At 34.6% G+C, this 13247-nt stretch overlaps 1 protein-coding gene across 1 annotated transcript in view; it reads right to left on the bottom strand.

Annotated features, from left to right (window-relative positions):
- Nucleotides 1–13247, bottom strand: part of CysRS-m (cysteine--tRNA ligase-like protein, mitochondrial) — a 200489-nt gene that overhangs the window by 73447 nt on the left and 113795 nt on the right. The window contains exons 9-10 of the mRNA XM_090393279.1: nt 12130–12268; nt 4471–4690 (exon numbers count right to left, since the gene is read on the bottom strand). Of these exons, the coding sequence (XP_090249405.1) occupies nt 4471–4690; nt 12130–12268 (359 nt within the window). The remainder of the gene's footprint in view (nt 1–4470; nt 4691–12129; nt 12269–13247) is intronic.

Here is a 13247-nt window from a genome sequence, read left to right as displayed (position 1 = left end):
TTGAGAATGAATGCATTCATGAAAGGGGTGAGAGGTAGACTTTTCCCTCACAGAGAAGTGTATGACTGAAATGGCTTACATGTGGAGGCTGTGAGTGCAAATAGCATGAATGAATTCAAGAGAAGGTATGACATGGTGTGAGTAATATGTGGCATCCCTATAAGTCCCTGACTCCCTGGAGGTTTTTTCTTGTATTGCTGCTACTACTAATAATAATATAGCTAATAATATAAAGGCTCAAATAACACACACATGCACCAACTTAACAATCTACATGCCATGCTAAAGTTATTGATCAACCATTAAAACTATTTGCCTGACCTCTGGTGCTTAAAAAAAAAACCTCACCACATCAAAGCTAGAGTCCTGTTATTATTATTATCTATTAGGTTACAAAATCAGAGTTTGCTGATACTATTATATTATATTAAACTAAAAGTTTTAGTCTAACATGGCAGTTGTATCCATTATTTCCATAATGTATTCTGATCACCGTGTAAGTTATGAAAGAAAGGATTATACTTATCTTGTTTTTCAATACCGTAGAGGATCATAAATAAATCTTCTTAGCAGACAGGATGTGGGAATCACATATACAAAACTTCATAAACTAACATCCCCTTGCACACTGCCATAATGCACAGGCATGCAGAAGGAAGTTGTAATGATACAAAATCAGCATTCAAAAAAAGTGAAAGTAATGAATAAGATGTACACTAAATTCAAAAAACATATCTACTGGGTGGATATATCCAAGAAAATACAGTAAGAAAAATTCTGGTTTTCAATATAAAAAATTTCAGGTACATCCACAGGTATCATTGGCATTAACTTTGGATAATGTTCATCACAGATATGGCCATTTAAATATTTTATGAAGTTCTTAGGTTATTCTGGATAATTATTAATAATTATATATAAATATATATATATATACGAGGGTGGTCTGAAAAGTTCTCAGCCTCAACCATAGATGGTAATACTATCGGCAAGATTTTTTTTTTCCAAGTTAGTACACCTGTCATAAGCATTCATGTGAAACTGCAAGTAATACTATCAAGTAGTTTGTATTATACAGCTGTCTGAAGCAAAAGTGTTTGTATCCCTTGAAATGGATAAAATCGAGTATCGTGTGGTTATAAAATTCTTTGTAAAAGAAGGGTTAATGGCAAAAGAAATTCATTCGAAGTTCATACAAGTTTATGGGCATTCTTCTCCTTTGCTTTCGACAATTAAGAAATGGGCTGCCAAGTTTAAATGTGACCGTACCAGCCTTGAAGATGATCCACGTGAAGAACATCCAAAAAGTGCAACAATGCCAGAAATCATTGATCAAGAGCACGATATGGTATTGGATGACCGGCGAGTCAAAGTGCATGAAATCACTGAGACTATATGCATTTCAAAAGAACGTGTAGAATATATTTTACACAAAGAATTGCAAATGAAAAAGCTTTGTGCAAGATGGGTGCCACGCTGGCTCATAGCAGATCAAAAACACACTCGCATGAAAAACTCTGAACAGTGCTTGGAGCGTTTTAACAAGAATAAAACTGATTTTGTGCATTGATTTATTACTATGGATGAGACTTGGATTCACCAGTACACACCAGAATCCAAACAGCAGTGAAAACAGTGGACAGAAGCTGGTTGTTCAGTGCCAAAGAAGATAAAGTTGGTTCCATCAGCAGGAAAGGTCATGGCATCGGTGTTTTGGGATGCTAAATGCATTTTGTTTATTAATTATCTTGAAAAGGGTAAAACAATAACTGGGGAATATTATTCCGATCTTTTAACCAGACTAGATGAAAAATTTCGTGAGAAAACACCTCGTTTGCAGAAGAAAAAAATTATCTTTCATCAGGACAATGTACCTGCCCACAAAGGTGTTTTGGCAATGGGAAAATTAAGGAATCTGCACTATGAATTATTGGAACATCCACCCTATTCCCCAGATTTGGCTCCCTCTGACTTCTATCTCTTCCCAAAACTGAAACTCTTCCTCGCTGGTCAGCGTTTTTCTTGAAATCAAGAGGTGATTGCAGCTGTAGAGGGATATTTTGCAGATCTTACTGAGAACCACTACAGGGATGGGATACTGACTCAAGCATCACTGGAATAAATGTATTAGTCGTAAGGAAGATTATGTTGAAAAATAAAAATAATTTTGAAATTATAAATTCCTTTTTCCATTGTTAGGCTGAGAACTTTTCAGACCACCCTCATACAACAAGTATAAAATTTTCCTATTTGGAATTTTTTGAACCTGGGGCTCATGTTGCAACTGTTAAGATTCTATACAAGAAAGTACATATCGAAAGCTTAGTATATTATAAAGTATTCCTAAGTAATCTTTTGGACAATACCAAATATACATGATTAAGTCGTAGGATGCAATTAAAGTATTTTAGACTGAGAACAGAACCAATGATATATCTTTTAGGTTAATAGAAAGAATGACCTAACTTAAGGAATTGTAGGTATGTTGAATTGCCTAGCTGTTCCTTCTGTTTAGAGTAGAAACATGGTTGACCATGAATATAAAATTTTACATATTTACTTAAAATTGTACATGTTATTTACTTTTCCATTGTATAAATACAATGTAAAAGTGAAAAAACAGCATAAGTGATGGAAAAATAAATAAACATTGTAAAATCAAAACAATCAGTAGCCAATATTGGAAGGTGATGATAGAATAAAATCATGTAATGCTCAATTATGCACAAAAAATGGTTTAAAATTCTCTAGGAATTGATATATATATATATATATATATATATATACACAGGGTGTTCGGGATAAATTTGACAGTTTCGTAAGGAAAAAGAAAATCTTCTTTGTATCTATTAAATTTAATGAATTGACAAAAAAACATTACAGGCAGAGTTAATTACAATACTATCAACAAGATTTACTCAAAATAACCACCATTAGCATTCGATCACAGCTTCAATTCTGCTTCGGAACCTCGAACAAGCTGATGCTACAGTCTCCCTGGGAAGGGCCGCAAAAACTGTTTTAATTTTATCCATTAACTTCACATCTTTTGTATTACTGGAAGTGCGATTGGTGTCTTTTTCAACTGTGCCCCATACAAAATAATCCATGGGGTTAAGGTCTGGGGAGTTTGGAGGCCAAACATTTGGACTGGTGAAGTCGTAGAAATTTTCAGACAACCATTTTTGACTTTTCCCAGAGGTGTGGCAAGGGGCCGAATCCTGCTGCCATACATACAGCCTACCATTGGCTACCCTTGTTATCCAGGGCTTGACTACAGTTAGCAACTCCACGAACAAAGCCCGAATTCCAATGCCAGGGTTCTTCAACACCTGTTCCTGCAGATTTGCGAGGAATTCTGCTGTACGAACGCAATCAGATCGTCTGCTAGGGATCTTTCTTCTTGCTACATCCTCGTAGTCACCATTGCAAGTCTCTAGTTCATGCCTGATTGTTTTTACTGTATTCAGGGAGCATTGGGCAGCAGTCGTAATATCCTTATTTTGATGGCGGGCACGAATCATCATGATACAAGTTATTCTCTTCCATGATTCAGGTGGGTTCCAGCTATCCATCCTTTCTGACATCTTGTATATGAATGAAGAAGGGTCCAAACTTTTAAATGAAGAGAAGTGTGTGTTAATACATGTAACTTACGGAAAAATATAATTAATTATAAATATGTCAAATTTATCCCGAACACCCTGTATATACACACACACACACACACACACACACACACACACATTTTTTTTAATCACATAAATGATCCTAAAGAATTATGAAGTATGATGAGCAGAAAAGAATCTTTTCTCTCTCTGTATGTGTGCGTGTATATGTGTGTGTGGGTGGGTGTGTATTTTGATCAAGCAGTCATCTTCAGAAGGAAGAGTTATTATGGAGGATAAGTTTCCCTCCTCTGAACAACAACTAAGCTATCCAGTTTACCTACAATTCCTTAAGGTAAACCCTTTCCTTCTACTAGATTTGAAAGATATTATTATTATTATTATTATAAAAACCTCCATGGAGTCAAAGACTCATCGTGGGAGGTCCACTGTTATACACACAGTTTATCATACTGTGCCTTAAATATATTCACTGTCTCTGCACACATCACACTCTCAGGCAAAGCATTCCAATCACTCACCACTCTCCAAACAGGAAGATTACTTATTGGCTGCTCCATAACTATGCTAAATATACTTGTATAGAAATTTCAAAAAATTTATATAAATAGGACATGTTTAAATAGTACTATCGTGATTAATCAGATTACTAAGAAAATTTTTCATTACATCATTTCATGTTTAATCCTATGCCATAAAATGTATATAAATAAATACTTATATAAACTTATATTTAATCTATATTTAAATATAAGTTAAGAAACTAAATACTAGGCTACTAGACAATGCTAGGTTATAGAATGCTAGGTGAGCAAGATTTTACTATCAGAAGTTATTTTACCTTTCTAGTTTTAAATTCAATGCCAAATAAATCAAAGATCTTCTCGACATATGATGAACAGGCAACTATTGTACCTACACTTCGAGATGCACAACCTTTGTGAGGAGAGTGTAACTGTTTGTTAACTTTAGTAACCAAGTTAATTAAAGCTATTAGTGCTTCAGATGTATTAAAGTCATCAAGAAGAGCATCACACACAATTGTCCGAGTTTCCTCTAGGCTAAAAAAATAAATTATTTTACTTGATAATCCTAAAAAAATATCTAAGGAAGTTAAAATAAGTAAAAGTTGGAAAAAAAATTAAAAATATTTTGAATAAAATTTTCCATAAAAATATGTAATAGAATGAACTATTTTTGCACTAAACAAAGATTTACTGAATTGACACATTATAAAAAAAGTAAACATAATGAAACAAGCAAGTAAATATAAAACCATGCCTGAGAACTTCAAATTTCTGAACACTCTTTAAAATAGATTTTTAAAAATGATATGATCTGCTTTTTTTAAAAAAAAAAAATCATTAATTACAGGTATCAATCTTGCTATGGGCATCTCTCAACTAGGAGCATGATTTGCTTTCATCTTAGTAGCTTTATGATTTGGAAAACTATATATGTTATTTTAAAATAACATCAGTCTCTTCTATAACTGCATAATAGTTGTCATCTTTGTCAGTCCTTATTGTTTTGTCTATTAGTTTTCTTACACCTGAAGAAATCCTGTGCAATTAGGATGAAATGTTGTGTTGTCAATTAAAATAACTTATCCTAGTGTTCTGCTTTATAAACTCTTTATTCTGATTGTTACTCTTCTGCTACGGCAGTCGCAAGACCACTTCACGAGAACAATGCAACTAATCCAAGAATTCATTCAAATACGAGCAATCCGTTGACGTATCTCTGTTTTTTCACTTATGTGTAATGCACCCAATGAAGTCTTCTAGAAAGAATAAACTAGGAGTGCCTTTAGAAATAAATTAGTTATTTTCTATTTTATCATTTGGCCATATATAGTATGGACAAAATCCTATAGGTATGTATTAATGCTCACTATATAATCAAAATATCTGGTTTCAGATGTCAGCCAACATGGTAATGTAGCCTTAACTTTTTAGAGCAAAGCTAGTACTATCTAAATGGGAAAATATTGTGAAATGGCTTGAAATTTCTTATAATCTGTATTAAGAAATAAACACCAAAAAGGATATGTGATTATGAAAGACTGGCGATATTTTGAAGAGGAGGAGATATTTTTCATATGGTTTCTCTATGATATAAAATAGTTTTCTTTGTTTGAGTGACCAAGTGACTAAGAAATATAACATTTCCATATTTTCATGAGCAAAAACAGGTTCTGTAACATAGATGAGCATCAACATCTCAGTGATAATAGACTTGCCACTACATCCAAATGGTGTAAATAAATACTTTTAATGGAACATGTGCACTAGATATATTTAAATAACTTTCACAGCTTGCAGATGAAACAAAAAATATACAAGATTTTATTGAAAAACTCTGATATATTTCATTAAATGTTATGTAGCCATCATCAAGACCATTAACTACTTTCAAAACATGAATCATCACAATAATGAGTCATAAATCATGCGTATATTAGCTCATGTCTTGTTTGCAGCTAAAATATGATTATATACAGGGTGTTCGGGATAAATTTGACATATTTATAATTAATTATATTTTTCCGTAAGTTACATGTATTAACACACACTTCTCTTCGTTTAAAAGTTTGGACCCTTCTTCATTCATATACAAGATGTCAGAAAGGATGGATAGCTGGAACCCACCTGAATCATGGAAGAGAATAACTTGTATCATGATGATTCGTGCCCGCCATCAAAATAAGGATATTACGACTGCTGCCCAATGCTCCCTGAATACAGTAAAAACAATCAGGCATGAACTAGAGACTTGCAATGGTGACTACGAGGATGTAGCAAGAAGAAAGATCCCTAGCAGACGATCTGATTGCGTTCGTACAGCAGAATTCCTCGCAAATCTGCAGGAACAGGTGTTGAAGAACCCTGGCATTGGAATTCGGGCTTTGTTCGTGGAGTTGCTAACTGTAGTCAAGCCCTGGATAACAAGGGTAGCCAATGGCAGGCCGTATGTATGGCAGCAGGATTCGGCCCCTTGCCACACCTCTGGGAAAAGTCAAAAATGGTTGTCTGAAAATTTCTACGACTTCACCAGTCCAAATGTTTGGCCTCCAAACTCCCCAGACCTTAACCCCATGGATTATTTTGTATGGGGCGCAGTTGAAAAAGACACCAATCGCACTTCCAGTAATACAAAAGCCCAGTTAATGGATAAAATTAAAACAGTTTTTGCGGCCCTTCCCAGGGAGACTGTAGCATCAGCTTGTTCGAGGTTCCGAAGCAGAATTGAAGCTGTGATCGATGCTAATGGTGGTTATTTTGAGTAAATCTTGTTGATAGTATTGTAATTAACTCTGCCTGTAATGTTTTTTTGTCAATTCATTAAATTTAATAGATACAAAGAAGATTTTCTTTTTCCTTACGAAACTGTCAAATTTATCCCGAACACCCTGTATAATGATTATTTTGAATTACTTTTTATCTACACAATTTTTTACAATTATTCCTTTGTAATCATATATATATTTCAGCTGCAGTCTTAAAAAAAAATCACATAACATTGGATGAAATATATTGCAGTTTTTGAATAAAATTCTTACATGTGTAAGCCATGAAAATTATTTTAAAATACCAAACGTCCTGTATTCATATCCTACTTACTTCATCTCAAATATGTGGGACCGTGCTTCAAACCAGAAGGCACATTAAAGAATTTCAGCCATGAACTTTGTACAAAGCAGCAAATAAACACTCTCTATCTTCTTATCCTCGATCAAGAATAAATTATTTTTTATCTTATCAGGACATCTTGCTCTTCTGATCTTTCTAATTATAGTCAAAATGGATTATGAGTCTTGACTCTAGGAGGTGTTTGTATAATAATAATAATAATCATTCAATAAAAATAAAAATTGCAGAAAAAGAACATAAAAATTACGCTCATTTCGTTTAGAAAAGTCTAGTTTATCAAAGAATGGCATTATTTCCCACTATAAAATGTGGTGCAGAAGCTAAATTGTCCTTTACACAGAAGTCAAATAACTGTTTATGGAAATCTGTGAGCCATACTGCTATCAGCACTATCTCAAACTGAATAGGTATGGCTTTGCTTATCAAAAATTTCAAAAAAGTTACTGTGTTACATATCCTTCTAGAAAACTCTAGAAGGATTTAAAAAAAATAAAATCCTTCTAAGTTTTTTCTTTCTCTCTAGCATTCAAGATGAATTGAGAACTAATAGGAATTTAGTTATTGGCATTATTAGAAATCCTTCATACTAGTTAAAATTCTGGGTTGTATGATATGGTGGGGATTGTAATGATGAGACTACTGGATTTTAAATCGAATGTTTTCTTATTTTCCTTACAGGTATACTCCAATTGTCCTTGTCAAACAATTATTCTTCATGAAGGTGAAGTAGGTTACCTTTGAATGTTTGCTGCTCACTAAGTTAAAAACTGAGTGTCCTACATCTCCAAGATGTAGGACATATACCTGAAATCAAATCACTAGCTGATGGGTACTGAAGCCCATCTTCTTATTAAGGGTCATTTTCACTATGAGATAATTAGTATCAGACATCTCCAGGGAGTCAGGGACACATTGAGGGCCACATATCACCCATGCCAGCTCTCATATCTTTATTTGAACTCATTCACACCACCTGCCCTCACCACCTCCAAAGGCAAGCAATTCCAATCACACGCACTATGAGAAAAAAGCATAGTTCTCATGCCTTTCTTCATCCTCTTTATCCTCTCCAGCTCTAAAAAAAATGAAAAATTCCATCCATTGGCATCCTATATGACCTTCTCAAAAGCTTGAAGTCTATCACATCACTTCCCTCTTTCTCCTTTTTGCTAATGTCTGCAGTCCACAAATTCTTAATCTCTCCTCATAATCAACACTACACAGTCTGGATATCACCTTTAATACTCTCCTTTGCACCCTCTCAAATCTATCTGCATCATCTCAGAAACCAGGAGACCAGACAAAGTCTTATCAAAGTCTGGTGAAGTGGTAAAATGACTTTCTTATCTGCATATATCAATGTTCAATTCATCATCGCAATTATCCTCTGAGTTGCATTTGCAATATTTGCTATATAGCTTCTAAACTTCAAGATCACCCAATCAGTTTCTTCTAGCATAATCCCACCAATATAACAAGTCACTGGATATCTCATCACACCAAAGTGCATAACTTTATATTTACTAACTGACAGCCATTTTCACAGGTCCATAATTTCAGCCTATTCAAATCATTCTGCAAGTACTGCAGATCAATTTGCATTCCTGATTACCTGCATCCTCAGCAAACAGATATATGTCTCCTGTCAATCCATTCCAGTGTCATTAATATAAAAACTGAATAACAATGGACCAAGAACTGGAGTACAACCACTGGTCACATCAAATCTTATAAACTCCCATCCCCTATAAACCACTTTTCTGAGATCTGTTCAGTCAGCCATCCTCTCTAAGCTAATAGTTTATAATCCAATCTCATATCCTCCAATTTATGTAACAGCTTTCCATGCTATATCCTGTCAAAAGCTTTAGCAAAGTCCAAAAGTTGTATCTTTATATAATATAATAAAATATATATAATAAAATGTGAGCAAGTTACTCAAATCCTTCACTGAAAAATATAGATTTTCTCTCAACCCATTTCTAATAGTGAGCTCTTACCAACTTTTCCAAAATCTTCACCATTATCGCTCCAGAGATACTGATAGGTTTATAGTCAGACGCATCAGTTTGCACCTGTGAGCAAACTATGTGCCTCAAGAACTCTTGAGCACCACCCTATAACTGATCATTTATTGGATATTTTGAGTTTCATTTTAATTCTCACTGAAATACTCTCAAAACCAAATACTGGTATATTTGTTGGTATTTCAGGATATCTGGATACAAGATTATTTAGTTTCACTTAATATAACAGCCTAATAATAATGCCACATGTAGAGAATGGTCAAGGTTTAAGGTATGACTCAAGGTCATCTTAAAATTCAGAAACAGCGCTACAGAAGTATAATACATGTTGTATTATATTATTACTATTATTACGGGCACCTCCAGGGAGTCATTAGACTCATCGAGGGAGGCCCTAAATCATATTCATCACAACTATTCGACATTCATACAGTATCTATCATACCTCGCCTTAAACTCATTCACTGTCACAGCATCCACCACAGACTCAGGGAGCACATTCCACTCATTCACTACTCTAAAAGTAAAGAACCCAGCTCTAACATCTTTACTAACCACACTTTTGCCCAGTTTCCATGGGTGTCCCCTAGTCCTCCCACAACCAGCCCTGTTCTCAAAAATATCTTCTGAATTAATTTTATAGAAACCCTTCAGTAATTTGAATGTCTCAATCATATCTCCCCTCCTCCGCCTATCAACCAATTTTTGCAACCCATAAATCCTCAACCTGTTCTCATACGATTCATTCCACAGACCTGCTATCATCTTGGTCACTCGCCTCTGGATCCTCTCCACCTCCTCCCCATCAAGAAGAAACCTAGGTGACCAAATCTGAGCACAGTAGTCGAGATGGGGTCTTATCAAGGCTCGATACGGAGGAACAATAACCTGCTTGTCTCTGCTTGTCAACGTATTCTTCAGCAACCAAGTGATTTGATGAGCTGATTTGGCCACTTTTGCAATGTGTCCCCTAAATTTCAATTCCTTATCCACCAACACTCCTAAATCTCGTGCCTCATCAATTTCCTGGAGCACAGTTCCACCTGGAGCACAGTGCCTCCAATCTTTTCACCCCAAAATGCATAACCTTACATTTTGCCACATTAAAGTGACATCCATTCTCCATAGCCCAGACCTCCAATCTATCCAAATCATCCTGCAAAATTTTGATGTCATCTGCATTCACTATTGCCCTACCCAACTTCGCATCATCCGCAAACAAATGAACTGTTATTCTCAGATCCTTTCCTATATCATTTATGAACAAATTAAACAGCAGTGGTCCAAGAACAGATCCTTGTGGCACACCACTAGTCACAGGCCGTCTTGTGGACTCTACTCCTGAGTAAACCACGCTCTGATATCTCTCCGTCAACCACCCTCCTATCCATCTCACCAACCCTATGTCCATTCCCATATGCTGCAATTTACTGATTAGAATTCCATGTGGTATCCTGTCAAAGGCTTTAGCAAGGTCCAGTAGAATCACTGTAAACCCATTACCCTTATCCAGTTCAGCCGTCACTGTGTTATAATACGTGAGCAAGTTACTGAGGCATGACCTACCCTTCACAAAACATGCTGTCCCCAATACAGTATCCCATTTTCTTCTATCCAATCTTGTATTTTCCTCTTGACTATTTTCTCTAAGACCTTGATAATGATTCCTGTTATGCTGATTGGCCAGTAATTTTCAACAGCAGCCTTGGAACCACCTTTGTGCAGTGGAACTATTTTCCCCTCTTTCCACCCCCTGGGACTGACCCAGTCCTGAGGCTCAAATTAAACAAAATGGTCAAGGGCACTGACAATTCTTTGGCCGCTTCACGTACGACACGAGCTGGTATACCATCCAATCCCACAGATGTATTGACATTGAGGTTCTGTAATAGACTAGTTACCTCTACTTCATTCATCACAATTCCAGTATAAGCTGTTGGTTCTTCCATTTCTGCAAAGTCACCACCTGGATGATATACTCTTGCAAAGTGCTCGCTCAGTAATTCCACAACATCGACTGATTCGGTTACCTTCCTACCCTCAGCATTTTTAAGATCATTATATAATACATACTGTATAAATCTTGCAAGTGCAATTTCTGGTGAGGATATTCTATAATTCTCACATTCATTTTTCTTTTTTGTAGACTGGCATGTGAGAATCTCTGCTGAGATTTCATCTTCTGATCAAGTCTACTGAATAAAGCAATACAATCTGTAAAATTTTTATACCTCTATATAAACATTTAATGTGTATATATATATATATATAAAATCTATATAAACTATATAATTTAATCCATATAAACATAAAAATAAGCATTTCAGCTTATTTTATCCCACTTGCTCTTCTAAATTTCATGACTGCATTCTTCCTGTATATTTTCTGTAGCTCCTATTAAAAATTATTAAGGTAACCAGCTATGAAGTCGATTACTACAAAAAATGTTCATTCTTTGGATAGTGGATGGGAGATGTTTTGAAAAGTTCCAAGTGCTATAATTCCTAAGTGATTGATGTCTTATTGCTAGAGCACACTGGTGGCATGCAATGAACTGAAATGCTAATAGTTATCAGCAGTTCAGGAATATATCAATGATTTTAAAATAAATTTAAATCTGAACTAAGTTTTAAAAAATTTAAATTTTAATTTGATTCTCGACATCCACATACCTTAAATTAAACATAAAAAACAATACTATTAGTTATTTTAATCGACATCAATGACAAAAAAAAATTATTTAAAATTTTTATAATTACTTAATTTTACTTTTTTTTTAAACTGCGATTTAACAGATTAACACAATAAATGATATATTACCATTCCATTAAATCGGCTTCACTCACAGGTCCACAAAGAACTCTGCCATTAGCATAATCTTCACAATGACTTAAAAATGACTGTAGTGTTATGTGAAAAGATTTTGCTTGATCTAGTATTTTTTCATCATATTCAACATCTGCAAAATAGAGAGGAGGGAAAAAAGTGACATCAAAAATAACATTTAGAATTCCTGTTAGCTAGTTTTCATGCAAAACTGAAAAAGAAAGCCTCATAATATACAGAAAAGAATCTTCTAGCAATAAAAAGCAAGAGCATATATAAAATATTATACTGTATTTAAAATAAAGTATGATATTTAACTTGGCCAATATCATCATCTAATGATGATAGTAATGACTCTTCAAACTGAACAATTATATGTTCAGTTTGAAGAGTCAAGTAATGACTCTTCACACTGAACAATTATATGAACTAGTTCATGCATAAAATTCATAGCACAAACAAAACTAAAGTCTAATGCACACTAGTGCATGATTTTTATGGACAGTAAAGGAATAACCATTACGTGACAAATGTAATTCATAGGTTTCCCCCACATCTCTCTCTGAGATTTTTTTTTTTAAATTTTGATTTACAAACTGTCTTATAAACAATAATGTATGCTAAGTGAAAAAAAAAAAAAAAAAACTGTCTCACATCACCTAGATGCAACTCCAATAGCACTAGCACTGACTGAAGTGAGAGTATCAAATCATTCCCCCAATCAATTTCTCCGAAGACTAATAATGAGATATGTGGCTCAGTTACTGGAAAATTCACTGTTGGCAGCCATCACACAGCTTAAATTTCCTCATATAGCAGTTTCTGAAGACAAGCATTAATGAATAATACACTAAATAGCCTGCCAAAGATCAATATTAACAAAAATGGAATCATGCACACGATATCCATCTACTTATCCATCTCATCACGTTGCTTTAATGTCCCCAAAAGGGTCATATTAGAAAGAACTGGCCTTGCACCTCTAACAGGAACAGACCCCAACTCAGAGAATATTCATTAGAAACAGAACAGTATCACAAAGTAACTTCACTCCTGAGAAAAAGCAAAGTATGGAACAAATGAATCAAAAACCCTAAAATCAAAATAAGAAA

Source organism: Typopeltis vanoorti, chromosome 5 (assembly GCF_054136105.1).
Source record: "Typopeltis vanoorti isolate ZY-2024b chromosome 5, IOZ_Tvanoo_1.0, whole genome shotgun sequence".
Taxonomy (NCBI): Eukaryota; Metazoa; Arthropoda; class Arachnida; order Uropygi; family Thelyphonidae; genus Typopeltis; species Typopeltis vanoorti.
Note: the sequence above shows the minus strand (reverse complement) of the source record. Positions and strands in the feature narration are given on the sequence as shown.